Source organism: Didymella exigua, assembly GCF_010094145.1.
Source record: "Didymella exigua CBS 183.55 unplaced genomic scaffold M421scaffold_2, whole genome shotgun sequence".
NCBI lineage: Eukaryota > Fungi > Ascomycota > Dothideomycetes > Pleosporales > Didymellaceae > Didymella > Didymella exigua.
The window spans coordinates 1,547,554-1,572,812 of NW_022984776.1; the positions used below are offsets into that span (position 1 = coordinate 1,547,554).

General features: G+C 53.9%; 9 protein-coding genes across 9 annotated transcripts; 2 read left to right on the plus strand and 7 right to left on the minus strand.

The window, feature by feature from the left end:
* Nucleotides 1-193: 193 nt before the first annotated feature.
* M421DRAFT_1128 (ubiquitin C-terminal hydrolase family protein) lies at nucleotides 194-2,980 on the plus strand (the record flags this gene model as incomplete). Its single annotated transcript, XM_033587216.1, has 4 exons — nucleotides 194-643; nucleotides 692-1,060; nucleotides 1,120-1,783; nucleotides 1,830-2,980. The coding sequence occupies 4 exons, from the start codon at nucleotides 194-196 to the stop codon at nucleotides 2,978-2,980; spliced, it is 2,634 nt and encodes an 877-aa protein (XP_033454005.1).
* A 600-nt stretch (nucleotides 2,981-3,580) lies between these two features.
* M421DRAFT_416111 (protein FYV10) lies at nucleotides 3,581-5,101 on the minus strand. Its single transcript, XM_033590945.1, has 3 exons — nucleotides 4,936-5,101; nucleotides 4,095-4,889; nucleotides 3,581-4,036 (listed from the first exon to the last, which is right to left on the minus strand). Exons 1-3 carry the CDS (start codon nucleotides 4,984-4,986, stop codon nucleotides 3,599-3,601), a joined length of 1,284 nt encoding a protein of 427 aa, XP_033454006.1. The 5' UTR covers nucleotides 4,987-5,101; the 3' UTR covers nucleotides 3,581-3,598.
* Nucleotides 5,102-5,479: 378 nt separating this feature from the next.
* Nucleotides 5,480-7,425, minus strand: M421DRAFT_52494 (ATP-binding cassette sub-family F member 3; the record flags this gene model as incomplete). Its single annotated transcript, XM_033595024.1, has 3 exons — nucleotides 5,480-5,609; nucleotides 5,660-6,801; nucleotides 6,850-7,425. 3 exons carry the CDS (start codon nucleotides 7,423-7,425, stop codon nucleotides 5,480-5,482), a joined length of 1,848 nt encoding a protein of 615 aa, XP_033454007.1.
* Nucleotides 7,426-8,329: 904 nt separating this feature from the next.
* M421DRAFT_97820 (uncharacterized protein) lies at nucleotides 8,330-9,381 on the minus strand (the record flags this gene model as incomplete). Its single annotated transcript, XM_033598550.1, has 2 exons — nucleotides 8,330-9,061; nucleotides 9,112-9,381. 2 exons carry the CDS (start codon nucleotides 9,379-9,381, stop codon nucleotides 8,330-8,332), a joined length of 1,002 nt encoding a protein of 333 aa, XP_033454008.1.
* Nucleotides 9,382-10,330: 949 nt separating this feature from the next.
* M421DRAFT_1132 (helicase SWR1) lies at nucleotides 10,331-13,515 on the minus strand (the record flags this gene model as incomplete). The annotated part of the gene is made up of 3 exons (XM_033587219.1): nucleotides 10,331-10,559; nucleotides 10,608-13,362; nucleotides 13,428-13,515. 3 exons carry the CDS (start codon nucleotides 13,513-13,515, stop codon nucleotides 10,331-10,333), a joined length of 3,072 nt encoding a protein of 1,023 aa, XP_033454009.1.
* A 1,468-nt stretch (nucleotides 13,516-14,983) lies between these two features.
* Nucleotides 14,984-16,130, minus strand: M421DRAFT_416114 (tetratricopeptide repeat domain-containing protein). Its single transcript, XM_033590946.1, has one exon. The coding sequence runs from the start codon at nucleotides 16,036-16,038 to the stop codon at nucleotides 15,424-15,426; it is 615 nt and encodes a 204-aa protein (XP_033454010.1). The 5' UTR covers nucleotides 16,039-16,130; the 3' UTR covers nucleotides 14,984-15,423.
* Nucleotides 16,131-17,051: 921 nt separating this feature from the next.
* Nucleotides 17,052-18,945, plus strand: M421DRAFT_1134 (uncharacterized protein; the record flags this gene model as incomplete). Its single annotated transcript, XM_033587221.1, has 6 exons — nucleotides 17,052-17,123; nucleotides 17,201-17,438; nucleotides 17,789-18,124; nucleotides 18,173-18,524; nucleotides 18,634-18,746; nucleotides 18,800-18,945. 6 exons carry the CDS (start codon nucleotides 17,052-17,054, stop codon nucleotides 18,943-18,945), a joined length of 1,257 nt encoding a protein of 418 aa, XP_033454011.1.
* Nucleotides 18,946-22,192: 3,247 nt separating this feature from the next.
* Nucleotides 22,193-23,323, minus strand: M421DRAFT_52248 (ABC-type Fe3+ transport system; the record flags this gene model as incomplete). The annotated part of the gene is made up of 2 exons (XM_033595004.1): nucleotides 22,193-22,682; nucleotides 22,731-23,323. 2 exons carry the CDS (start codon nucleotides 23,321-23,323, stop codon nucleotides 22,193-22,195), a joined length of 1,083 nt encoding a protein of 360 aa, XP_033454012.1.
* A 928-nt stretch (nucleotides 23,324-24,251) lies between these two features.
* M421DRAFT_204178 (uncharacterized protein) lies at nucleotides 24,252-24,741 on the minus strand. Its single transcript, XM_033588147.1, has one exon. It carries the CDS (start codon nucleotides 24,692-24,694, stop codon nucleotides 24,353-24,355), a length of 342 nt encoding a protein of 113 aa, XP_033454013.1. The 5' UTR covers nucleotides 24,695-24,741; the 3' UTR covers nucleotides 24,252-24,352.
* Between the last annotated feature and the right edge of the window lie 518 nt (nucleotides 24,742-25,259).

Consider the following 25,259-nt stretch of genomic DNA (forward strand, 5'->3'; position numbering starts at 1 on the left):
GCTGTCTCGCACACTCTCGGACTGACCCAGAGCAGTCTCACTCTTCTCGCATCTGGCTCGGGCCTCGTCTGCACCTGCCCGCGCAACGACGCAAGCCTGCTGCTGCCTACCCCGCCGCGACCCAGACGAAGACGGTCGACGCTTTGCAGCTGTCCGTTTCCTGCATGCAAGTCCAGTATATGCGCCGCACACGATGAACGGCATGCAGCGCTTCCTCAGCCGCCGCGAGAAGCACCAGGCCGAGAAGCGCAAGTCCAAGGAAGCTGCCCGCAATAAAGTACGCTCCATCTCTGCCAATTCTTTTATTCCTCTGCTCTGGCACAGCGACTCGAGACTGGAGGTGGGCTGGCGAGGACCGTCTCGAGACTGGCACTGCCGGCCTCGCCAACCCACGTCTGGTCTCGAGTCGGTGTATCACAAGCTGCCCGCTGCGCTGCGAAGCTCAGTCGAGGATCGTCTGCTATTCTTACATGCACCGTGTCGCGCAACCTCTACACCAGACTATGCCAAACTGTCTACCATGGACTCGTCTGACCATGTGCGCGAACAGAGAAAGTCTGGCCAGCCAGCATCCTCGGACCTCTACAAGATCTTCACCAACGAAGACGCGAAGACGACCGTCGACAGAGATGCGGCCAAGAACGTGGGTGCGGTCCTGGAAGACGAGTTGGTGTAGCGCTGACCGCCGCAGGTCACAATGCTGCTCTCGCGGCTGCAGAGCGTGGGAATCACAAGCATGGGGACAGAGCAGGCCGAGCACGCACTGGCATGGTACCCCGACGACATCGACCAAGCCTACGACGTCCTGGTGCTCGCCAACGAATCCATCGAGGGGGAGCTGAAGGACTATGACCCCAATGTCAAGATGGTGGGCGCAATCAACAGGAACATGGTGACATGCTATCTGGACGCTCTGCTCTTCGCCATGTTTGCGCGCCTGGACGCGTTTGAAGCCATGCTGTTTGACAACTTCGACGACGAGCCAAGGAAGAAGCTCGCAGCTACTCTGCGACTCTGGGTCAACCTGCTCAGGACGGGACGACTTGTCAAGGTCGAGCTCGTACGTACAGCAGAAGCTCAGCAGAAGCTACATGTGACCCTGCACTAACACGTTGCCAGACAAAGCACCTGCAGGACGCCTTGGCGGAATGTGGCTGGGAGGACGCCGCCAGAGTCTGTCAGCAAGATGCCTCCGAGGCCTTCACTTTTATCACGGGCGCCCTCGAACTGCCGCTCCTTACCTTGAAGATGGACATCTACCACACCGGCCGAGAAGACAAGGAAGACGATCACAAGTTTGTCAACGAACGATTGCTAGAGGTGGCCATTCCTGAGCAGGAAGGCGAGGGCATCATCACACTGGAAGACTGCTTGGAAACATACTTCAACAACCGCATCGAAGTCAAGCGGTTCCTGCAGAGACAGAACACGATAGGATCTGTTAGGTCCGCAACCCAGGACACAGTCGACCGAGACCCGGAGAAGAATGAGACGATCCACGTCGAGAGCCTCGAGCTCCTGGGGCCAGAGTCGCCCATGGTGTCGACTCCCGTTTCGATGGCACCATCGACTCCTCTCTCAGCAGTCAGGCCACTCCTCGATGGGCGCCGACGCGCAGACAGCATCTTCAGCCAAAGATTTAAGAATGCCGAGGACAAGAAGTTTGACGAGAAGAAGCACCTGGACGATATGCTCAACAACAGCTCGGATGGGCGGCCACGTTCGGCGTCACTTCTTAGAAAGGAGGTTCTGATGCCGGCGTGGCAGTTCTTCAGTCTTATTCGTGAGTGCATGCGTAGCTTGGATTGGGCACGGCTAACATGGGCCAGCATGGTACACGGACAACGTCCCCAAGACCGACGCTCAGGTCGCCGCACACTTTTCGGCTCGCCGCCCCGTCCTCGGCATCTGCCTCAAGCGCTACTCCATGACTATGTATGGCGCGCCGAAACGTCTAAACACCTACGTCGATATCCCACTCGAAATAGCCCTCCCGCATTTCGTCTCAGACGACAGGATCGCAGAAGAAGGGCCGCTCTTTGGCAACTTCAAGCTGGTGCTGCAGTCTGTCGTCTGCCACCGCGGGGTCTCGGTGGACTCGGGACACTACATTTCGCTCATTCGTGCGAACGAGCACAGGCCACCAGGTACCTCTCAATCGGAGGAAGACGACGACACATGGCCATGGCTCCGGTTCGACGATCTCTCGAACCCCAGGGTTACTGATGTCGACATCAAGAAGGCTCTAAGGGAAGAGTCGCCGTATCTCTTGTTCTACCAGGTCCAGCCAATCGACGATGAACTAGCGTCGAGAGGCGATCCTCCAACCTACACCGAAGCGCAGAATGAAGTCATGTCTGCGGTGCCGTCTTGGGAGACGCTCAATTCGATGCCAGAGGGGGGTGTCACGGACGCTGAAAGCGGTGGTGAATGGGATAAGGTGAAGCCGGCGGATGTGCACCCCGAGTCAGTCGTCTCGGACGATCCAATTGGTCGCGCCAGTATGTCCAGCAATCGACGCAGCAGCGTGGCCTTTGACGACATCGAGAGCTTTTCGCGCGGACGGACTGAGCCCCACACGCCATCCGACGAGTACAGGGCTGGATTCCTGTCTGCATCACGACGCGGATCGCGGACATGGTTAGGCACCAAGAGCCGACCGACCAGCCAAACCGGCGAAGGACGGCTGTCTCTGACCTTATCGAGGCTGACTGGCCGCGGCAGTAAAGACAAGCTCGCCATCACCGAAGGCGGAGCGGCCGAGGACCCAATCATCGTCATCAACGCCGTCGAAAGCCAGGAGCACTCGCCCCCCGAGTCTGGCAGCCCGGCCAAGGAGCACAGAGAGCCGACCGCCTCGCCGAAGAAGAGCAGTAAGAAAAAAGACCACCACAGAAGCAAGAGCAGGGACGTCAGTGAGCTCGCGGAGAAGAAGCTCAAGGACAAGAACAGGCCCGACCGCGAGTGCGCTGTCATGTGAGCGGATTGCGGATTGCGGATTGTGGCATTGTACATTGGGACTTGGATGGGCGCTGCGTTTGGTTCTTGTATTGCATTGCATCACGCTCTTCCAGTATGGACGTGTCTCGACCTGTGTAGACGTGTCTCGACCTGTATAGACGTGTCTCGAGACCGGGCGTTGTTTTGTTAGCGAGGCGTTTACGGGCATACGAGGGTTTTTGCCAAAGGATGTTGCTCGCGCAACTGCAAGGCTGGGCGTCGAGATGAGATGGGATGAGATACCCATAGCTGCTTTCTACTGAGGCCTGAAAGCTGATGTTGAATCTTCTCCCGCTCCGGATTTGTGCTGTTCCTCGCGGAGGGTCGTGCTTCGTGCTCGCTTTCGGTGATGCCTCGTGCTCGCTTTCGGTGGTGGGGAAGGGTAGGGTTTGGAGCTGTGGGTTGGCGCAGAGGTGTGGTACGGTAACGCGGTCACATGTGACGTGTTGAGAGTTGGTAGCAGCGACAGTCAATGGAAAGAGGCGCATGTTCATCTACCATCGCTGAAGAAGCTCCCTTGTGAAACCCAAACACCCAGCGCCTCGCTATGCACGCAGATCCCAAGAAAAACAATCGAACCAGCAGCATCCACAGACTCTCACAGCACAAACACCCGCCGCACCTCGCTCTCCCTCCACATCTCCTCCTTGTTCCCCCCCACGGGATCCCGCACCCACCCCCCCTCCGTCCCGACCTTCTCGTTAAACACCCGCAGCCTCTCCGACCCGTAGATGCGCCCGTTGGGCAGCACGACGGGGTCGTTCTCGACGATGCTCTTGGTGTGGTGCGCGTACGGCACGTTGCGCGCGAGCTCGTTCAGCTCCGTGCTGCAGATCGGACACACGGTTGTGGTCGACGAGCCGCTGTTTGTGGCGCTGGGCGTGAATGCCGAGTGGCACGCGGGCGTTTTGAGCGCGCTGAGACCTGCGGATAGCGCGATGTGGAGGAGTGGGCGGGGTGGAAGAGAGTACAGCGTGTGGTGTGTTGTGAGGAAGAGGGAGGCCAGGTGGGTCCAACGAGCTGGGGAGTAGAGGGACTGTTTCTTATTAGCATGTTTTTTTCTATGAGTGGGACTTGGGTAGAAGGAGACTCACGGCGTAGGGCTCGACTTCGTCCCAGGGCCGGTAGGCTAGCAGTCCTGCTGCGCGGCCGAGCAGCGCAAAGTCCCCGCTCCCGCTGAGATGCTTCTTCGCGTGCGCCCGGGCTTCTATGAGCTTCATCTCGCCTCCGCCATCGCCGAGCCGCACGCCCTCTGCGAACTCGCCGTCCATGCCAGACACCCCGCTCTCGTGCCCGGCCCGGACCAGCTCGATGTACTGTTGCAGCCTGAGCTCGAACTCCAGCATGCTGCCGCCCTTCTTGAGCTCTTTGCCGTGCTCCTTGCACCACTCGAGCGCCAGCGTCGTGCTCTGCCCTTCTCTCAGACTGCGCTCGATCTTATGACATGCCACAAACGCATCAACGTCGACGAGGTCTTCTATGCCCTTGGAGCGCGCGAGACAGGCTGCGCTGTCCGCGTAGCCCTCGCGCAGGAGGTAGTCCACGAGCAAGCGGCTGAGACGCACGCGACTCCACTCGTCGTACTTGACATCGACCAGGCTCTGGACTTGGTGCAGGTCGTGCAGGTGCTGCAGTCGCGCCTTGGCGGATTTGTGTAGCTTCGCCTCTTCTTCTTGTAGGCTTGATAGCTTCCGCTTCAGCCCCTGCATCTTTGATATCATGGTGTCGAGGGATTCGAGGGCGGGTGTGGGGTCGGTGGTCTTGGCGGCGCTCTTTGTGGCTGCGGCGAGGGAGCTTGTGAGGGAAGTCGAGGAGTGTTCGATGAGGCGCTGGGCATTCTTGAAGTTTCGGCGAGAGAGTTCGTAGGGCATTCGCAGGAGCGGCTGGTCCTTCATGCGTGTCAGTGCAGGTAGCGTAGGTATCCAGAGGACGTACGAGCAGCAGATGCGCCTCTGCGTTGAGCTTGGTGCTGGTGAGCTCTGCCATGGCGGGCAGACAATACGACGACCCGTTTGGAGCTCGGAATTACTCTGTCAACGCGAATCCACAGGGTCAGCGTAACCGAGACCGACGACGTGTGGTGGTGATAGCTTGAGGACTGAATGTCGGAGCTCGTCACCGCCGGAGGTTTTGCGGGGTGATCGTCATGCTCGTGCTCGCAAACCGGGCCATGCCGCATACACCACGACACCGCTCACAGCACACTGCAAGAGACTGTTTGTTCGTTTGATCATTCTTGTTCTACGTAATTCATTTTGGTCGTAACCCAAATCTAAGAACTCCTCTAAGCCCAATGCATCGAAACGCGGTATCCAGTTGTCTCTACCCACGCAGAACAGACACTGAAGCTGGACGCGCTGAGCTGCCAGCCTACTGCAGGGGTATCATGAACCCTGCTCTAAGGCCACTTTTACTTCGGTCCCGCGTTCCGCAGCTCGGAAAACGCATGCAATTTGCAACTACAAATCTCAAACAACGCTTAGGAAAGGACACCGGTCGACGACATCTTCTTGCGGAGATGGTTCTTGTACTCGCCGATCGAGCCGTCCCATCTGCGGACTGTCTTGTGCTCGCAGACCATGATGTCCTTGGCAATCTTGTCGAGGAGACTGGAACTAGTTAGTAGATGTACAAGCAGGGAAGTCAAGGAGGAACGTACCGGAAGTCGTGGGAGACGACGACGACACCACCGCTGAAAGCGTTGATGGCATCGGCCAGAGAGTCAATAGTAGGAATATCAAGACCGTTGGTAGGCTCGTCAAGCAACAACATGTTGGGACCCTCGATAGCTAGGAGGGCGAAAACAATACGAGACTTCTGGCCGTCGGACAGAGTGGCCATCTTCGATGTCTGAGCTTCACCGGTCATACCGAAGCGACCAAGCTGCTGGCGCCAGTACTGGTAGTCTTGGCTGATGTGGGAGAACTTGTCCTTGACGAAGTCGAGAGCAGACTTGGTCAGGTCGAGCTGCTCAGCAGAGTGCTGGGAGTAGACACCGAGCTTCAAGTGAGTGTGACGCGAGACAACACCGCTTGTAGGACTGAGCTTGCCAGTGAAAATGTTGAGCAGAGTCGACTTTCCGACACCGTTTGGTCCGACTAGGGCGGTACGGGAATCCATGTCAACACCAAAGTCGAGGTTCTCGTACAGGTTGTTTTCCGGGTTGCCGTCATAGGAGAAGGTGACATCGTCAAGCGACAGCACAGGCGGGGGCAGCTTCTCGACATCGGCGAAACGGAAAGAGAAGACCCTGTCAACCTGGACAGGCTCGATAAGACCATCTGCTTCCATCTTGTCGAGAATCTTCTGGCGAGACTTGGCCTGCCTGACCAAGTTGGCATATGTACCGGCGGAGGCAATGAACTTCTTGATGTGCTTGATCTCGTCCTGCTGCTTCTCGTAGGCCTTGGTCTGATTGACCTCCTGCTCAGAACGGGTCTTGTGGTAAGAGTCGTAGTTACCTCCGTAGTAGAGGAGCTGCTTCATGCGCATGTCAATCATGTTTGTGCAGACACCGTTCAGGAAATCCATGGAGTGAGAGACGAGGATGAGGGTGCGGTCCCACTTCTTCATGTACTCCTCCAGCCACACACATGCTTCCAAGTCCAAATGAGCAGTGGGGTCGTCGAGAAGCAAAAGAGCAGGCTTGACGAACAGAGCCTTAGCGAGAGCGACACGCATACGCCATCCACCGGACATGTCCTTGGTCTTCTTGGTGATGGTCTTCTTGTTGAAACCGAGACCGGTCAGAATGAGGGAGGCGCGAACGTGGAAGGTAGACGGGTCCATGCTCTCCTGACGCTGTCTTGTTGTTAGATGGACACTGTTCTAGTTCTGCGGATTACATACCTCATAGATGTCCTCAAGCTGCTGAGCCTCAGGGCCATCCTTCTCGAGGATCTCCTCGGCGAGCTTCTCGAGACGGGCCAGCTCGTTCTCAGCCTCGCGGACAACCCACTCAAGGGCGCCCAATTCGGTCTTGGGAGCACCCTTGTTCAGCAGGTAAATGTCGATGTGCTCGGGGAAGGGGAATTCGCGGGCGTCGATGGCCTTAAGAAGGGTGGTCTTTCCGCAGCCGTTCTCACCCAACAGACCGTAGCGGCGGCCGTAGGTGACTTCGAGGGTGGTGTCGTTGAACAGAACCTTTCCGTGGAACACAAGCGAGGCCGATGTGATCTTGACGTCGCGAGACGCCGGGAGAGAGGCGAGGACACCAGTAGTGACACGGTCGGATAGACCGTGCTTGTCCTCCTGCATGGTGAGCTTGCGGACTTCCTCGTTGAGCTCGAGGTCCTCAGCAGCGTCGCCGTTTACGGACGAAGCCATGGAGGCATTCTTGGAGGAAGCCTTGGAGGCGAGCGTCTTCTTGGGCTTGCCCTCGGCAGCGCGCTTTGCCTCACGGGCAGCCTTCGATGCGGAGACCATTTTGTATAGTTGTGAAGGGAGGGACGCGGGTGGTGGGGTGTAGGAGGAAAACTCGTCGAATTTCAAGATATGGCGGGGCAGACAGACCCACTCTCTTTATCGATATCGAACAGCGACAAGAGCAGATGCTACACTCGACAGAAAGGAACGAGTGAACGGATGGAGCAGGTAATGAGGAAGAGTCGGTGTGAGAAAGGGCAGGTATAGATTTGCTCGGGCAAGCCTTGCCTGGAGAACCTTGTGAATGTGCCTAATTTTTTCTCATTGGTCGTGGCAAAGCCCGCTGCCAACCAATGAACGCACCAGCAGGTGCACCAGGCTTTGGGCAGACAATGCCGGCGCGAAGCCGCACCAGCCCAGAAAACCACAAAGTCAGTCGCATGGTCCAACAATGAGATCAAACGTTGAGAGAGCGAAAGAGTCCTTGATCATGGCAAATATCAGGATACGATTTCGAAGATTGTCAGTTTACAGAAGCGTGGAGAATCTGGCGCAGATCTCATTGAATGAAGTTTCTGAACAACCGCAGTTTGATGGCCATTTCGCGTAGAAAAGCGACAGAACTTTGGAGTGAATTGTCTTTCGACTCGTGTGTTGGACTGTAAGCCGTACGATGAGCCTCGTATGGTGGCATGATGGCCTCCAAATTCCAACGTGGTCCTGTAGCAAGCAGTGTAGCCCATGTCATGCGGCGATGGACAGCTCTGCTTCTCAGAACGTCACAACATCAACGAAATATCAGGAACCAAGCTAGAAATAGCCTGGAAATAACCCAACGAGGTACCAGATGTCACATTCGATGCAGAGAGACGCCTCGGAGATCGTTCGTTTCGTGCATTGCTCTTATCTATGGCTTCCCAATCCGGTTGGCGCGTGATAGATAGGTGTGGGACTACTCAGGCCATCACTTCCCACTGCGACTGCTTTCGCTATTACTTCTTGCCCCTTCGCTTCTTGTAGGCACCATGGTGAAGTCTGCGCTGCTCCTTCCGCTACTCAAATCTGTGTTGTCGGTATTCTTTTCCACTCGCTCTGCATACACTCTCCTCCTCAGCCTTTCCCGCAGCCTCTCGAGCAACTCCGCTTCGTCCTTGTTCAGACTCAGCGCTTCTGGTAAAATAACCTTGGCTCCGGTGATCTTGATTTTCTCGTATGGTTGATCGTATCTCTGTTCTTCTTCGGTCTCCTTTCGCTCCAATCCGCCTCTGCCGTTGGGCACCGTTTCGATATCCTTCGTCTTCGCTCTTCCTATGTCCAGGGGCGTCCACCAGTATATTGGGAACTGTCTCTGAATGTTGTTGAGGAAGAGACCCACAATAATCATCAATGTGGCACCCCACATCACGAGAGGAACAAAGAACCACCCCATCGCTGTGATGGCTGGCTCTGTGGCAGCCAGTACAGCAGATGCGCCCCCAGGTGGATGGACAGTACCAGTCAGGAGCATCGCAGCGGATGCGATCGCACAGCCTGTAGCGCCGGCTATCCACTTGATCTTCTCGTAGTCGGAATTTAGCTGGAAAAGCTTAGAGACGCCAACACCGATGAGGGCTGAGAAGGTATGACCGAGCAGAGCATTGCGCGGTTGTCCGAGAGGTGAGCGGACTGCATTATATTCGAGGATCGCGGATGCACCCTACACGTGCAGGTTAGAGGTGTATGACAACAAGGCACCTGCCCACTTACAAACGATGCGATGAATGCAGGCGGCGCATGCCGTTGTATACCCTCGGTATTGTTGAAGACCGCCGCGACTACAGCCAGACCACAAAATGCTCCTACTAATGACCAGAATGCTCCAAGAACGTTTCCAACATCCTGCTTCTGTTCCCTTCGGTACCCCAAGAATCTCGACACAGATGTAGGGAGTTTGTGTAAGGGTGAAGCAGGTATGACGCGGTTGAGGTAGCGGTCGATGTCGAGTTGCCAGCTCTCGGCCTTTTTGAACACACTCATCTCTCACGATGTATACAGTTGAAGCTACACAAACAACGAACAAGGGTGCTAGCACCCGCTCTATGTACACGGACACCAGAAACAAAGGCAAGAACGGCTACCAACCTGCTCCGCACGCGACGGCCATAGCGTCACCTTTCGGTCTGTGGCATCACACCTCCCTCGGTCCCGAGCCAAGTCCAACGCCAGTCAAGCCCCCTCTCCCGCTGCCGAACCTTCAGATCGACCACAAAGCACGTCAAATGTCGAGCCTTTAGAGCACACTTTTGACGCCCCGGTGCACATGAGATGTCGCGGATGACGATGGCAGGGACGTTTAACGCGCAAGAAGCAAGCGTTTACGTAAGATTACGTACTACTGAGTCGGTCTTAACGTCTTTCTCCTCGGGCCCGCGGCTGCGAATATATATACAACAGGAGATGCTCGAATTACGGCGGAACGTGGAAAAAAGGATTTGAGCACCTTGAGCGGTGTTATTGGTGTCACCTGGTTGTTGTGCTGGCTCACTCCACGCTGCAGATGTCGCTTTTACCGAACATACTGATCTGTCATATTTTACCGCCTGATTTGTTGCCAATCGAGTTGGTGCTGCTGATGGCAGCGCTGCGACACCCACTCGTGCGCCTGTGAGCCAGATTGATGCGCAGGAAGCGGTGAGGCGGCAGGGCTGACCGGAATCCGGGGTACTGTAGCGGGCGATCGATGTCATTGACTTTAGCCGCATGTCAAGTCAATCCAGATCTCTATTTTGAAGAGATCAGTAGAAAGGTATGACGGCAATTGTTGCGCATTATTCTCTCTGGAATGAAAAGTCACTAAGTCGTGGTATCTAAACTCCTTTGTCGGCTTGCAGTTGAGCACACCGGACCGCGCATGCATATGGGGGTACCCATGAACGCCATAAAGTCTAACAAATAACCATACACCACTGATCCATCTCGCTAAGCTCTAAGAACCACGGAACAAGAACTGCAAGTCCTCAGGACTCAGCCGGTCCATGGCAACCTTGTCGTTGTTGACAGTTCCCGCAATCATCGCCGCCTTCTTCTCCTGCAGCGCGACCATCCTCGACTCGACGCTGTCCTCGATACACAGACGTGTGATGACGCAGGGACGCTTCTGCCCGATGCGGTGGCAGCGGTCAGCAGATTGCCATTCGGCGGCGGGGTTCCACCATCTGCGTCTGTCAGTATTTGTAGTAACGTTCGTGGGAGGGGGAACTTACGGATCCACGATGAACACCCGCGACGCCTCAGTGAGATTGAGAGCGACCCCGCCCGCCTTCAGCGAGACAAGGAAGACCTCCACATCCGGATTCGTCATGAAGTGATCGATGCTCTTCTGGCGCTGTGCAGGCGTCATGCTGCCGTCGAGCATCACCGTGTTGAAACCCGCACGGCGGAGGCGCCACTCAATGAGCTGCAGCATGGAGGTGAACTGGCTGAACACGATGCTCTTGAGTGTCTGCTTCTTGCTGCGCAGCTTGTACAGGTCGTACACGAGCATCTCGATCTTCGTCGAGCTGGTCCAATTCTCCATCTTGATGCGGTTGATGATGCTGGTCTTCTTGACGCTGTCTTCGTCCTGCTCGAGCTCCGGCTGCTCGAAGTCGATTGTGAGCGCGATGTGGCAGCGTGGACAGTCTGCGTCGGTGCCCGAGGCTTCGCACGTGTCCATATAATCCTTTACACAGGCGCGGCAGAACTCGTGCTTGCAGTGGGAGCGGATGGCATCTTCGGCGGGCTCGTCGCATATGTTGCACACGAAGACGTTAGAGCTGCCCTCCGCAGCCCTCTTCTTGAGCAGAAGATCTGGGTGGTTGGCGACTTGGCGCATTTGCATGATGAGACCGAAGATGTTGGCGTAGTTATTGAGCATAACACCCTGCGCTACGTAGGTATCAAACTTGCGGTTGGAGTTTGACATGATAGAGGTCGAAAAGTCGCGTTCGACTTCGCTGAAGAACTCGTTGTGGATTATGATGTCTTTCATGGGCAGCTCCATGGAGTTAGTGTGGTCGCGCTTCATGCGGCGCAACATGATGCGGGCTGTGATCATGTGGAGTTTCGACAACGCCGACTCACGAAGGTTGACGTCATCGCCGGTAATGGGGTTGAGAAGCTCTTGATTAAAGACCGAGATGTGCTCAGACGCGCCGTGGTTGCAAGCAACACACATGTGGTCGTCGTCTGTTGCCCAATGCAGCTTCTCGCACTTGCAAGAACGACAGAAGTAGTCGGCGAAAGGGCGAACCTCAAGGAAGCGTAGAAGGGAGAAGAACTCTCCAATGCGATTCTGCACCGGTGTGCCGGACAAGCACCACTTGTAAGTACCTTGCAAGGCGAAGCAGGCCTTTGCAACACCGGTGTTGCGAGATTTGATGCTATGTGCTTCATCAAGGATGAGACGGTGATAGTGAATGGCGTGAAGGGGAGACGCCTCCTTGATGATGTCCTCGCCACGGCTCCAGCCCTTGACCTCCTTGCGGTGTAGAGACTCCAAGCTGTTATAGGAGACCATGATGACATCGAATTTCTTCAAATCTTTGACAGTCATCTTCTTGCACTTGGCGTTGGTGCCGTGGTAGACAAGGACGTTGAGCTTATTTTCGGTGTACTCGCGGATCTCGTTGGTCCATTGCATTAAAGCAACGGGTGGTACACAGACCAGCGTCGGTGCTTTCGCAGGGTAGTCGGACATGATGAGCGAGACGGCTTGAATGGTTTTACCCATACCCATCTCATCTCCGAGCAGGCCGCCTCTATAATGGGTCTTCTCTTGACGGATCATCCAGCTGAGACCTTCCAGCTGGAATGGCTTCAAGCGCCGGGTAATGGTTTTGGGCTGCTCTGCCCTCCCGACAGATAGCACAGGAATCTTCTGCAGGTCGTCCCACATTGAGCGCAACTTTGGATGTTGCTGCTCTGCACGCTCGCGGTTCATGGCACGCTTCCGCTCCCACTTATCTTCGATATGTGCGTACCTCGCCATTCGCTGACGCTTCTCGAGCTTCTCCGCATGTGTGAATGGCTTCTTGCCTCGTGCACGCTTGGGTACCTTGGCCGACACCTTTTGAAGGCGAGCGCTGGCTACCATCAGAGGCTCCTCTTCGCTGTCAGTGGCGGCTAAGCTCTCGATCTCACTAAGGTCAATGACTGAGCCAGCGTCGTCGGGCTGGAACTCATCTTCCTCTTCTGAGTCCTCGAGATCGCTGATGATGTCGTCGAGGATGGTGTTGCGGCTCGTGCTGGGTCGATCAGAGCGACTGCGACGGCGTGTGACATCTTGAACGGTCGCCTTGCCCTTGCCTTTGCCGGTGTATATGGGTTCTGCGATCAATTCGTTGAGCAGCGAGTCGGCGTCATCGTCGGTCTCAGTGTCAGACTCCATCTTTGCTTTACCCTTGCCTTTGCCTTTGTAGGGCGCAGTATTCGTTCGAGCTCGCGGGGCGTAAATGTTCTCGATCTCTTCCTCCTCGTCACTGATTTCCTCCACCCTGCGGCGCTTGCTGCGCTGTTTGTCCTCGTCCTCGTCCTCTTCAATCTGCATCTGCAACGCAAGCTCGGCATCCAGATCCACTATATCGATCTCCCCATCCGTATCTTGGATAGTAGTGCGACCTCGCGCTGAGACAGCCTTGCTTAACCCACTCTTGCGAGCTGCGCCTAGACTGCGTCCGAGCGAGACAGCCGGTGTGTTCGATATGCTTGTGCCGGGTGTGTCGTAGTCGGAATTTTCCAGGGACGGCGTGCCATTCGAAGTCTCCGATTCCGCCTTGACCGGTGCGGCAGTCTGCTTGGTCTTCATGGCGGGGATTGAGATCTGTTTCAGAATGCGGCGGACTTGCGCTGGAGGCATGGATGAATCGATGTCCAACATATCATCATCGTTGTCGGACGAGTTCGGCACGGCTGAGCGAGAGTTACGTATGCGCTTTTTGTGCGAAGCCGGTTCAACTTGGGCATTCATAGGTGAATCACCTGCATTTAGTATTAGAAGAAACTCGCGGCGAAACCGGATAGTAAGGCAATGTCTGCTCACGTACTGGAAATTGATGTTGGCTTTATAGCAGCGACAATGTTGTCGTTTGCCACTCTGGCTGCTGACTTTCGAGTAGAACGCCGAGGCGCCATTGTGGTCGATGGTTGGAAGACAGAGCGCGGGGCAAAAACGTCGAGCAGGCGCACAGCTTCCCAATGAACGATCGTACTGGCAATAGAGAGAATGGAAGCAGGAGAAAGGCAGTTGAAAAGCGCAACGATGTCTGCAAGGAGAAGTGACAGACGCACTAGGCCGCCGTGGGTAAATCAAGGGCGGCGATGCCCCTGGTCGTCACGCGCCGATTGATAGGCCGCGTCGAATCGATCGCGTTATTGCCGCCTCCGGTGGCAAATGCTGGAGAAATCTGCAGATTCCGGAGACTCGAAGTGCAAATCAGCTGTCGTGCAATAGAAACGGGCTGTGATAGCGTACCACTTGCTGGGAAACGGGAAGCAGGTCACTGGGACGCGCGGGGTGCTGCCTGGAATGAGCGCGTAGAGTGGTCTTCTCTTGGCTAGCGCAGTCACGTAGTCACGTGATATCCATTAATTCTGTGGCTTCCCATCTTGATCGACAAGGAGTGACTCTTACGCTCTGATTTGGATTACTTCCAGAAGTACAGTGTATTCAGGTCGTTTCCAAGAAATCAATATTGTTCCCGCTACATAGACTTCCTTCCTGTCCATCGTTCAAGACTTCAATGCTTGAGCTTTGCGAATCCGGTCGGTCCAAAACCCCGCAACCGCGCAATGGTCTTGACTGCAACCTCTCTTTCTGGATCTCGATGAACTTCCCGCTTGCCAAGTCGGGTCAGCGTCATCGTATGAAAGCAAGTGCCGTTTCACGAGTTTGAGCAGCAAAGAGTGGAAGAAATGTTACAGAGCGTTCACATTCAATATCGCCGTAGAACGGTCGAACGAGGAAGACAATTTGTAGAGTGCCGAGTCGAAAGAGATTATGGTGATCATGAGTGTGCATTCACTCAATGACGGTGATAGACTGGCGTCATTTCAAGGTTTCCTCGACTTCCTAATGGCAAATGGGCACTGCGGCACCGGCAATGTGATATCGAATCCGGCATCGGGTGTTGACGACGTTCGTTGGCCCGGACAAACATTCGGAAGAGGACAAGGCGTGTCCATGAACCACGGGATTCGCCGTCTAGTTTCTATCTTTCTCGCATCTTCTGCTAATCGCGTATCATGAGATCGCCCATTGTAGAGCAGTTGGAAGAGCATTTCTTTGTCCAACAATAAGTTTCTCTGCGGCTCAAGATGACAATAAGTCGACTGCGGCTGAAAAGCTCCGTCATATTGGCGTAGGAGATCTTGCTCACTTGAGCTAGAGCACTGGGAATTGGGACTGTCATCTTTCTCGAATACCGACCGGCATTGGAGTCCTCGGAGATAGTCGTAGACCATCGCCCGTACTTCGATAGGCAGGTCGTTGAGGGTCAAGGGTGCGCGTGTTTCTGGACCAGGAGGCGCCATTGGAGCCTTGTCTGATAAGATGCTGGTAATCAAGATCTGTAGAAGATGTCAGAGGAGACTTGTGGGCAAAGTTCGAGTGCAAGTGTAGTTCGATGTGGTGGTAAGATTCGATGAATTCCTTGGGCGTCTATGTACTTAGTAAGACCATGAGACGCAGACGTCACTGAGGCAAAGGCCCCTAAAACACCGGTGAAGCGATTTCTTACTATGCAATCGAAAGCGTCTGATCCAGTGACCGACGATGTTCCCGACCGGCGCAGTACTCCAGCCTTTGTCGACTTCAGATTTGCGTTCATCTTCGTCCTCTCAGAGTCTACTAAGTCATACTCTGCCTCAGCTGATTGCCGTAGTGAAAGATCAAGGCGGGCATCGTCTATTGACCTGAAGTTTCGCTCGCTGAGACTCTTCGCTTCCAAAAATCATTTCCATGCTCCAGGTATCCACAAGCGCCAGACGCCTTATAATGCACACACAGCTCGACTCTTATCCCTCTAAACTCATTCGAGGCTCTTAGACCGCGTTGGTATGCCCAGCTTTCCTGCCCTCAATCTGATCCCTCAACTGCACCAAGTCCTGCTCCGTCGCTTCAAACTCTAGCGCCTGCTTGACCCAGTGTTCAGCCTCATCCAACCTGCCCATCTCAAGCAGACACTTTCCTCTCCTCCACCACGCCTTCGCGTTCCCAACTTTCTTCATTTCCACGCTGGCCTCTGCGTCCACGCTCCCCTCTGCCCAATGCTGCTGTGCCATGTTCGCCTGCGCGCGATTGCTCAGCAGTCCTGAGACCTCTTCGCGCACCAGGCCTGATGGCTCCCAGTGCGGGCGCTGCAGGGCCATATCGATTGCGAGTGTGTACATTTTGACGGCGGCGCCAGGGTTGCCTTTGCGGAACTCGGCGTTACCGGATTCGCGCAGCTTGCTGATCTGGCCTGAGCGCTTAGGATTGACGGGGACAGGTGGGGGCGGTGTGCCGGTGGGTGTTTCGACGGCGAGTAGACCGTGGTGCAGGGCGTTCAGGGCTGCGAGCTCGGTGCTTAGGGCGTTATTCGCGGGGCCCGTGGAGTGGATGTCGCCAGCTTCGTTTGCCTGGAGGGGCAGGAGGGTGAACGTGTCGGCGGCTTCCATGATGGGTGATGTTCGTTCTGTTTGGTTTGAGAGGAACGTAGATGTATGCTGTGAATTGCGCATACGTATTTGGTGTGTTGACTAGGTATGGGGTACCTAGACTAAGGACACTTGGTGACATTGGGTCGCGCATTCCTTATCGATACCGAACGCACAAGCCTCGTGGCTCTCAATCCTTCACTCCGCTCTGGTTAACTTCCCTATCTGTTTGTCTCAGATCATCATTATTTCGGCTGGAGAGTCTGCAAACCATGTTGCGCATGGTATGACCGTATGCCTCTTTGATGTAGCCAGGAGACACTCAACGCGAGACTACTGCCAATGGAGAAGGAGGGCTCATACATTATGTACAACCTGGAACCTTGGTTCTGGCCGTGGTTGCCAGGCATCTAGTTCAGAGTCTGACAACCTCTGTGTATCTCACATGTGTAGCATACTTCGAAAGCTTCCAGCTATGTGCTTTCAGCAGACCTCTCTATCCTGATGACCTGATAACCTCTGATATCAGTCATCTCGATCAGCGATCATCTTATGTCTCTCCTATTTGTCTAAAGCTCACGTCTATTGATAAGGTCAATTACTGAGCATGGAGGTAGTCAGAGTCTTGGTCTGCTTCGTTGCGCAGCAGCTGCAGCCACCCTTTCCGCGTCGCTTCAACTTGTGGAAGATGTCTCTCGCTCCTACGACTACCTCCAGGGCTTCACTTCACGGTCATGTGGGTAAATCGCGCCTTCCGCTCATAAATACGCCCACCGCGCCTGCCTTGCTCCCAATACCACCACCACCTCACCTCAACCGTCCTCTGGAGGTACTCACACTCCCCGCTCCATTTCGTCAAGGTAGTCTCAGGCGGACAGACCGCGAGCTTGCTCGTCGTTCTGTCACCATCGCAGCTTTGTTCTGCACTATTGGACTCTGTCCAAGCACGCCTTCCAACAATTGCTCCAAAGCTGAGCCTTGCGACTACCTTCAGCCTCTCAATCGACCTCCACCTCGATAGTGAGGATGACCCTATGGTAGACATCGAAGATCTTCTCTGTGATATTCTACCAGATTCCAATAGAGCAATCTTCGCGGTCATCAATGTAAGTGTTGTCAATCTTACGCACTACCCTGGAGGTTCTCAGTTTATTTGTGGAAGCGCAAGGCTGACACCCTGCAGCAGGCTCAGCCTAGCACTAACAAGCCACAATCAACTCAGCTGTCCGCTTTGGGCAAGAAACTTCAGCTCCGTATTATGACACCAGATCTGGCTCACGAGAACTCGGACATGGACTCCATTCATCCCATCTCGCAGCCACTGAATCTGTCGACGACATTGTCACAGCTCCGCGTTGCCGTCTGCCAGCATCTCGATGTCCCTATCGGCTATGAAGCGCTCTCAGAACTCGACTGCAACTGTAGTTGTTGCGGTGCAAGTCGGTTCGACAGGCCTTGATCGTCACCTCTGTTGACTACCTTGGACTAGCACGTCTCAGGGCATGTATATATGGTCGCCTCCTAGCTAGTAAGCAACTCAGCGCAGTTTCCATCGATACATACAGCGGCTACGTCTGCCGCAACAGTAGTGCAGCACGCCAGATTGACACAAATGCGGCGCTCAACGAGCGCGGTGCAGGTTACTCAGATGCACTCCACACACTAGCCGTTGTCTACGAGGACAAGAAGATTACTGTCATTCCAACATAAGAGCCTACACTGGCCTCGATCCAGCGTGCAGCTTAGGACCAGCTCCAAGATAAAGCTGCAGGCAAGCTTCTCTGCGCCATCGGTGGCCTGGAAGACCGCAATGAGCAAGACGGCGGCAGTGCGCGGTATCTGAAACTTCCCGTGCTAGCAGTCTGCTCGCGTCAATCACACAGTCGTCAGATTCGCGCCAACGGCTCTTACTGTGACGCTGCCTTCGACAACCGAGGCCTCACCGTGGACCTTCACACGTCTGAATGCCCCATTGAGATCACGGCCCACAATAAGGATGTCACCCTCGTAACCGTAGTTCTTCATGACAGTGTTATCGATGGCGTGCTCTCAATCTTCGCTGGGCCGCGCGTGTACTCTGCGGCCGTTGATCAAGGCCCTGCTACGTGTTTGATGCCGACCTGACTCCTCTGACAGAGTATGCTAACGAAGACAGTGAGCGTTAGGAGGGCAGCTATCTTCCAAAAGCAACCAGCGTGGGAGCATCCCCTGGGTCAGACTGACCGCGGCTTCGCTAGTTTGCTGTCCACTTTGCGCACATTTACAGACATCACCTCCGGTAGAGATATGGACGAAGATCAGCAAGAAGCTGTCCTACGCATCCTCCATCTTATGACGCGGTTCCCACCAGCTGTTCGAACAGCATACGTGCTTATGCGCGAGGAGACTCCACCACCATCTGAGAGTGCCGCGTTATCTCAATGTCTCTATGAGATTATGAAGGAGGTTATTCCTCTTACAATCATTAGAAACGATCCTCTGCGCTTCTTCGAGGGTTCCTGTCTTCTGTTCGGACTATCCACCGCCTAATCAAGGAGCCGGACGAAGCCGTCGTCGTATGCGTGGATCTATCGACAAGTGTGAACAAACGTGCGGATATACTGATATTGAGGCTAGCGAGGATGCTGATGCCTCTGTGAATCGGACCAAGCAGTTGGCTGCCTCGAAACATGCCAGCACGACCACAGAACACCATGGCGGTGAGCGTTTGGCACTGGATGAGCTGAAAGGTACCAAAATCTGCGTCCACGAAACGTCATGCTTTGATGCTAACAATGCGTAGAATACCTCCTGGGTCACGCCTCGTTCGACGACATGCTGGCAATTGTACGCTCAGGTACCGGAGACAACGATCGCAAGCAAAATGCAGGCAAAGTACTCGATATTCTTAGCCGACTCGATCAGCGACGTATCACTGCCAAAACATAGGAGCTCGAAGTTGCTAGGCTTCGAGCAAGGTCCTACCACTAATGTACAAAGCTGACATGAATATCGAGTCTTCACCTCTATAGACCGACAGTTTAGCCGCAGGCTACAGAAGCTATAGTCTTGGAAAGCGCCATGAGATGCAGTATCCAAATCGAAGAGGTGGGAGGCGATTTGGCTCAGCAGTTCCGCTGGAGGTCAACAAGCAAGGCCATAGTGCTTGCCACCATGAGTCTCGCGAAGCCGCCGTCGTGTTGGAAATAACCGGTAGCGCTATAACGTCTTATCACATCTCCGTGCTTATTGATCGGATGTGAGACTGCAAAGTGCGGCGGTGGATAAAGTAAGTCGCGTCCCAAACAAGCTAGTCTAGTGTAAGGCTACCCTTTCCTTTGCTTGACGAGCTTGTGCCCACCCCTCATGTAGGCATTCCTTACCCAAGATCCAACATATAATCTTCACAACAATTTCTAAATCTTTGAAGCCTTCCTAAATGAATACTTTAGTTGTTATGGCTCAAGTCTCCGCTTTCCAGCCTCCGGTGAGCTCGTTCCGCAGGTACTACGACGCGTGCCCCTACGATCTGCAACACATCCTCACGGCTGTCATGGGTCCTAAAAGCGGAAACACTGAACGGGAAAGCATAACAATTGCAAGTGTCTGCTTGGCTTCCTGGGCTATGTAGCATGGCAGGCAACTGAACGCAATCAACATTCGGTCCATTCGGAACCTGGTTCTTGTTGCAAGCCTACGGATGCGCTATGTCCCAACAAGGCAGCCCAGTATGTCATTACCAGTTACTTCTGAATGTAGCAAGTGACGGGCACGCATAATATGCGTGCACTCTACCGAGCCGCGCAGCATAAGTCGAGGTATAAGTATCCTTCCTGATCTTGTGTTACCCTAGTTGAACGGCTGTCAGGAGTTCTACGTCACCGGAAAGATTTTGCTCAGTCAAACATCGCTGTTTGTCGCCAGTGGCTTCCTCAGTGGACTTGCCCATGCTCACTTTCCGCCTGCGCTGGAGCCTGGAGGGAGTCACAGTGCTACATTCGCACGTTGAAGATGGCACAGGGAGGTTTGTGAACACGCATGCTTGTAACACATTCCAAGTCACTGATACTTACTAGAGTGATCTTTGTGAGGTGACTCAAGGAGCTCAATTCTACTCTGACTACGTCCATCTGCCTGCTGGCGCCCTCACCGATCTAGGTGTACAGAATCAGACGTATGAAATCAGCACCTTCTTTTGGTTTTCCGAATCTAGGAGAGATCCCGCAAACGCGCATTTGTCAATCTGGATGGTACATATAACACTAAATTTTCGCATATCTCCTGACTGTATCTTCAGAATGGTGGACCGGGAGGCAGCTCTATGCTAGGCTTGCTGGGTGAAAATGGTTCATGCAATGTCAACTCGGACTCCCACTTGACATACCTGAGCGACTGGTCATCGAACAACGAAGATTTATCAGGAAATAGAACGAACCCTGAATCCGAGCTGACGTGTCAATAGTTGATATTGCTTTACCTCGACTAGCCAGTGTAAGTTGGCATGAGCTACAATAGCTTGACTAACACCACAACAAACATCGACACGGGAGACTTGATAGTTGCCGACTTCTCGAACGGAATTCCCGTACGGACTGTGTTCTTTTGCGTGGGTACATATGCCAGTCAAGATGCCAACTTGACTACCCGGGATACAGATGACTCAGCGCGAGCGCTCTGGCACTTTGCTCAGGTCTGGTTCCAAGAATTTTCGCAGTAAAAGTCCAATAAAGACAGGGTCCCGATCGCTACATAGTCCTACGGTGGTTTCCGTGGGCCTGCATTTGCAGCTTACTTTCAGGAGTAGAATGAGCGCTTCCTGAATGGTACATGGGATGAGCAGAGTCAGACCCACTTGCTTCACCTCAATACTCTACTGATCATCAATGGCTGCAGCGATCATCACGTCCAGTGGGCCGGCTACCAATAAATGGCCTTAAATAATACCTACGGCATCAAAGCATACAACGAGTCGCGTTATGAAGAAGCCATTGACGCCTTGTACTGTACCAATGGCTGCTTGCACCAAATCGAGACGTGTAGGAATCTTAGCATCACCTACGAACCCACAAATCAGGGCTTCAATGATAGCGTCAACAATTTGCCAGAAAGCCGAAACTCTCTGCACTGCAGAAATCCGAATGCATACTTCGATATCTACGTCGACTACTACGACATTGCCGCCCCTGGTGCACCCTTTTGGCCGGCGCTATGGTATGCAGAATGGTTCAACCAGCCTCACGTGCAGCAGAGTTAGGTATCTCGCTGAACTGGACTCAATCCAACTCGGCCGTGTCCTGTGCTTTCCGCAGCATTGGCGAATATTCACCTTTGGACTGGAAAGGAAATCTCGTTTATCTTCTCGAAGAAGGCGTCAAGGTTGCTCTGGTCTACGGCGACCGCTATTACGCCTGCAACTGGTATGGTGGCGAAGCTCTCTCGCTCGCCATTCCGTACGACGACGCTATTCACTTCGCTGCAGCCGGTCACGCCCCTCTAGTCGTGAACGACACATACATAGGCGGCCAGGTGCGTCAGCACGGCGACCTAAGCTTTACACGTGTATACGAAGCAGGCACACGAAGCACCGTATACCAGTCCGAGGCAGAGTTCCGCAGTACCCAGAGCGTACCGTTCAACATTGACATTGCTACAGGCAAATTTCGACTACAGGATTCCCAGACTACTCGTACGAAGGTGCGGTAACCGTATAAAACATCACCAACGAACCATTGACGCTGTCTGGCAGCCAGTATTACATGTTGCATTGTGAGCAGTGTACTAAAGAGCAGTGGGAGACTGTGATGAACGGGATTGCGCTTATCAAGAACTGTGTAGTTGTTGATACCAACACGAGTTACCTGTTTCCAGAACTGGTCGGCAGTGGGAGTGGGGCAACGGGACCTCAGCTCTCACGCCCAATGGTAGTGCTGCGCCGCCTAAGTCTACGGCATGGCAGGCAAGAATGTTGCGAGCGGAGTGTTCGTGTGGATTCTGGTCTTTGTTTTGTTTACGCTACTTTGCAGCGGACAGCACGGGTAGTCATTGATTCAACAGTGGTCAAGATTTGTGAACGCGACATTGGTAAGCATACAGAGAGGAGGGAAAATATGTATAATTGACCGTCCTTTATGTGCGTGTGTAAAGAGAATCTAAGTCGTAGAAGAGCCTCGACTAGCCCGCTGCGGTCATGCACCACTCACAGGTCGTCCTCAAGGGGACTGAGTCCCTGCGCTGTACCAATCTTAGACTCAAAGAAGAACCTCAGTCTCTCCACATACTCGCGATTGGCCATCCACTTCGCAAACTTAGTCGCATGCGTATTCGGCTGCTGCAGAATCTTCTTTGCGCCAGCCGGCGCCGGAATATCCTGCCTCGTGCTCCAGCCAACATTCTTCTGATGTTCATCACTGAGCAGGAAGTTGTGCAGCAATTTCGCGCCCTCGGGATGCGGAGCGTCTTTTAAGATAGCACCGGTCTGAGGCCAGGATACAAAATTGCCTTCGGTAGGGAGAGCGAAGTTGTAACCTGATATAGCGGAAAAAGAGTGACCGGACGTGAAGGTTGCGACGCTGCTGCTGTTGGCTCCGCTGACGAGAGTGCTGGGGGTAGCCGTGCCGCGGACCCAGCGAGGGTTATTGGCTAGGAGGGCTTCGAACCACGAGTGACCGAAGTTGGGATCATTGAGGCTGTACTTGTTAGCTCGCTCCTACATGCCGGTCCAAGATGATTCTTACAGAAGATCGAATTGCCAAAGGACCGCGTCATCGTCGTTGGGGTAGGTCAGGGCCAACTTGTCCTTGAACTCGGGCTTGATGAAGTCATTGTACGATGTCAATGCTGTGGCTGTTTTGTTGGTGTTTGTCTGAATTGACCAGGCAATGACAAAGAGACCGGCATAGGCAGCATCTGCATCCTTGAAGGAGGGATAGATCTGATCGAAATTTTTGGGTGCATAGTTCAATAAAGCACCCTCTCTCTTCCAACGAGGGTAGTCGTGCAGTGTCTGCAAGATGATGCTGTCGACGTAGACGTTCTTGGCCGCGAGCTGTAGATCGAGATTGCTGTCGTGGTACTTGGACAGGTCAACGGTGACATTGAGCGTCATGTTGGGGAAGCGTGTCTCGAAGGCTTGCTTCAGAAAATTTTGCTGGGTCTTCTCGTCGCCGCCATGCCAGAGGGTGACAACGCCGCCTTCGGCCAAGGCTGCTTGGTAAATTTCATCGATGCTTCGCGTTTCTTGTTCATAGGTGCCGTTGGAGACTTTCTTGTAGGGACTTGCCAGTGCAGCGCCGGCGGACAGCGCAAGGTTTAGAAAGGTGAGGCGCATGGTGATTGTGTCGTACAAAGAAGTGCCCTATGTCCGCGTGTACAGCGCTCTTTTATACGAAAGGCGCATATGTGTGATTGATATCTTATTTCCGACTCGGTCTATCATAATCTACTCGCTACTAAAAGCCGAGTTGGTCCAAGCAAGCGTGCGCAAAGACCGGGATGCTTGTGCAAATGTCACTCCGTAGGCATGGGGCCGTATGCCACGGCGTATTGTAGTGCAGAACGACATCGAGCGCTTTCATGAGATGGGTACCAATGTATCAGATGAACCACAGAGCCAGAACTTACTTGAGGGACTACGAACTGTTACTTTGTTTATCGAGATGCGTCTTCAACCATTGCGTAAAATTATGTCTTCCAGCTGTAATCATTGCCGTGGCGGCTGGAAGGATGCCGACCATCCAGCATAGCCACACTTGGTACCGTCGGTTATGAGTATCAAGCTGTCGACCTTTTTCATTACATGGTTCAAGGCTTCGTCTTAGCAACTGCGAAAGCTCCGGGGAAATAGTGGGTGCTTGGTTGTTAGCCTGTACCAAACTATCACCACACGTGCCCTGCTTGAACTATGGAGAGATCTTTGGATATAAAGATAGCTGCAGCGATGCAGCCGTCTTGACATGTATCGAAGATACTGAGTGATTCTTAGAACTGTCTTGTTTTGACTTTGTGATCCTCCCTAAGGCTTTCACCTCGAGGTTTACCACACGTAATGCATAACGACGATGATACAGCGGCCGCGCAAGGACCAAGCATGGAAACTGTCGCTATACGAGCAAATTTCACACTCGCTTACGTGGTCGACCTTCCGACATTGGCGGAGCCTCACATCAGGCATCGTACGAAGTAACCATGCCGAGAACGCTAGCGCCTCCAGTAGCTCCAGCAGCAATTTATCCGCGACCATCACATCATCGACGAAGTTCTCGCTAGATCCCCGGTCAATGCCGGTTTATTAGCATCCTAGATTGGTGCGACAGCTTCATCGACGTCATTCACGATTGCGCAAATTGTCGTGCTGCGCTTACATAGTAATGCAGCTCCAGAGACTGTCACGTGCAGCAGAAGCAGAGATTTCGGATCCTGAAACTAGATCTTCGGATACTGAAACTAGATCTTCGGAGTCTTCTCGAAGGCTGTCGTCTTTCACAATTTTTGAGAGCGCCCGGCCTTCGAACAAATCCCTAGGTGAATGTTTGAAGTTACGGCTGCAAAGCCGCAAAAGGAAACATTGGACACGGATCGTCGCTAGGTAACATCGTGCCCCTGACAGACCACAGAATAATGCAGTTGCATGAAAATCCAGATCAGTTCTCGGAGCTGCGCGAAAGCGACAGAGCGGGGTCACACGAAGACACGCGAGCATTGGCGGTTTCGTCGCATTATTGTCTTCAAGCAACTCCAGATTCCTCATTGTTGGATCTCAAGTCGACGTCCCTGCACAGATCTGCGATGCAAATGGGCCCGGCTCTCGTCGACCAGGTTACTGGAACCCCACTTTTGTACAATGACAGGAGATGATACAGCTAGACGTCGGGTTTGAGTAACCCTCTAGTGGTGACACCAGTTGGTATTTGACAGCGCGTACAGCGTCCCGCGTGCCACCCACTGTACCACGCGGCTGCGGTCATCCTCCCAGAAGTCGCATAGCTACATGCCGTTCCACGTGGCGAATCAGTGTAGCCGTCCTTTCGACAAGCGAACATCTGCCGCGACTAGGAAGATGTGCCGTAGCGCCGCGTCACAAGCGACAAGCCTTACACATGTCTAGCTTGGTAGCTGTGAGCGCCTTCCTCCAGCCTCAAATGTGCTCAACTACGATAAACGATAGCGATCGAAGTGGAGACGCTAATGATCAATATCCTCTAGACACAGAAAGTTTCCGAACGTTGCACTCTGAGCCCCGAGCACCTACTGCCTAGCGATGGACT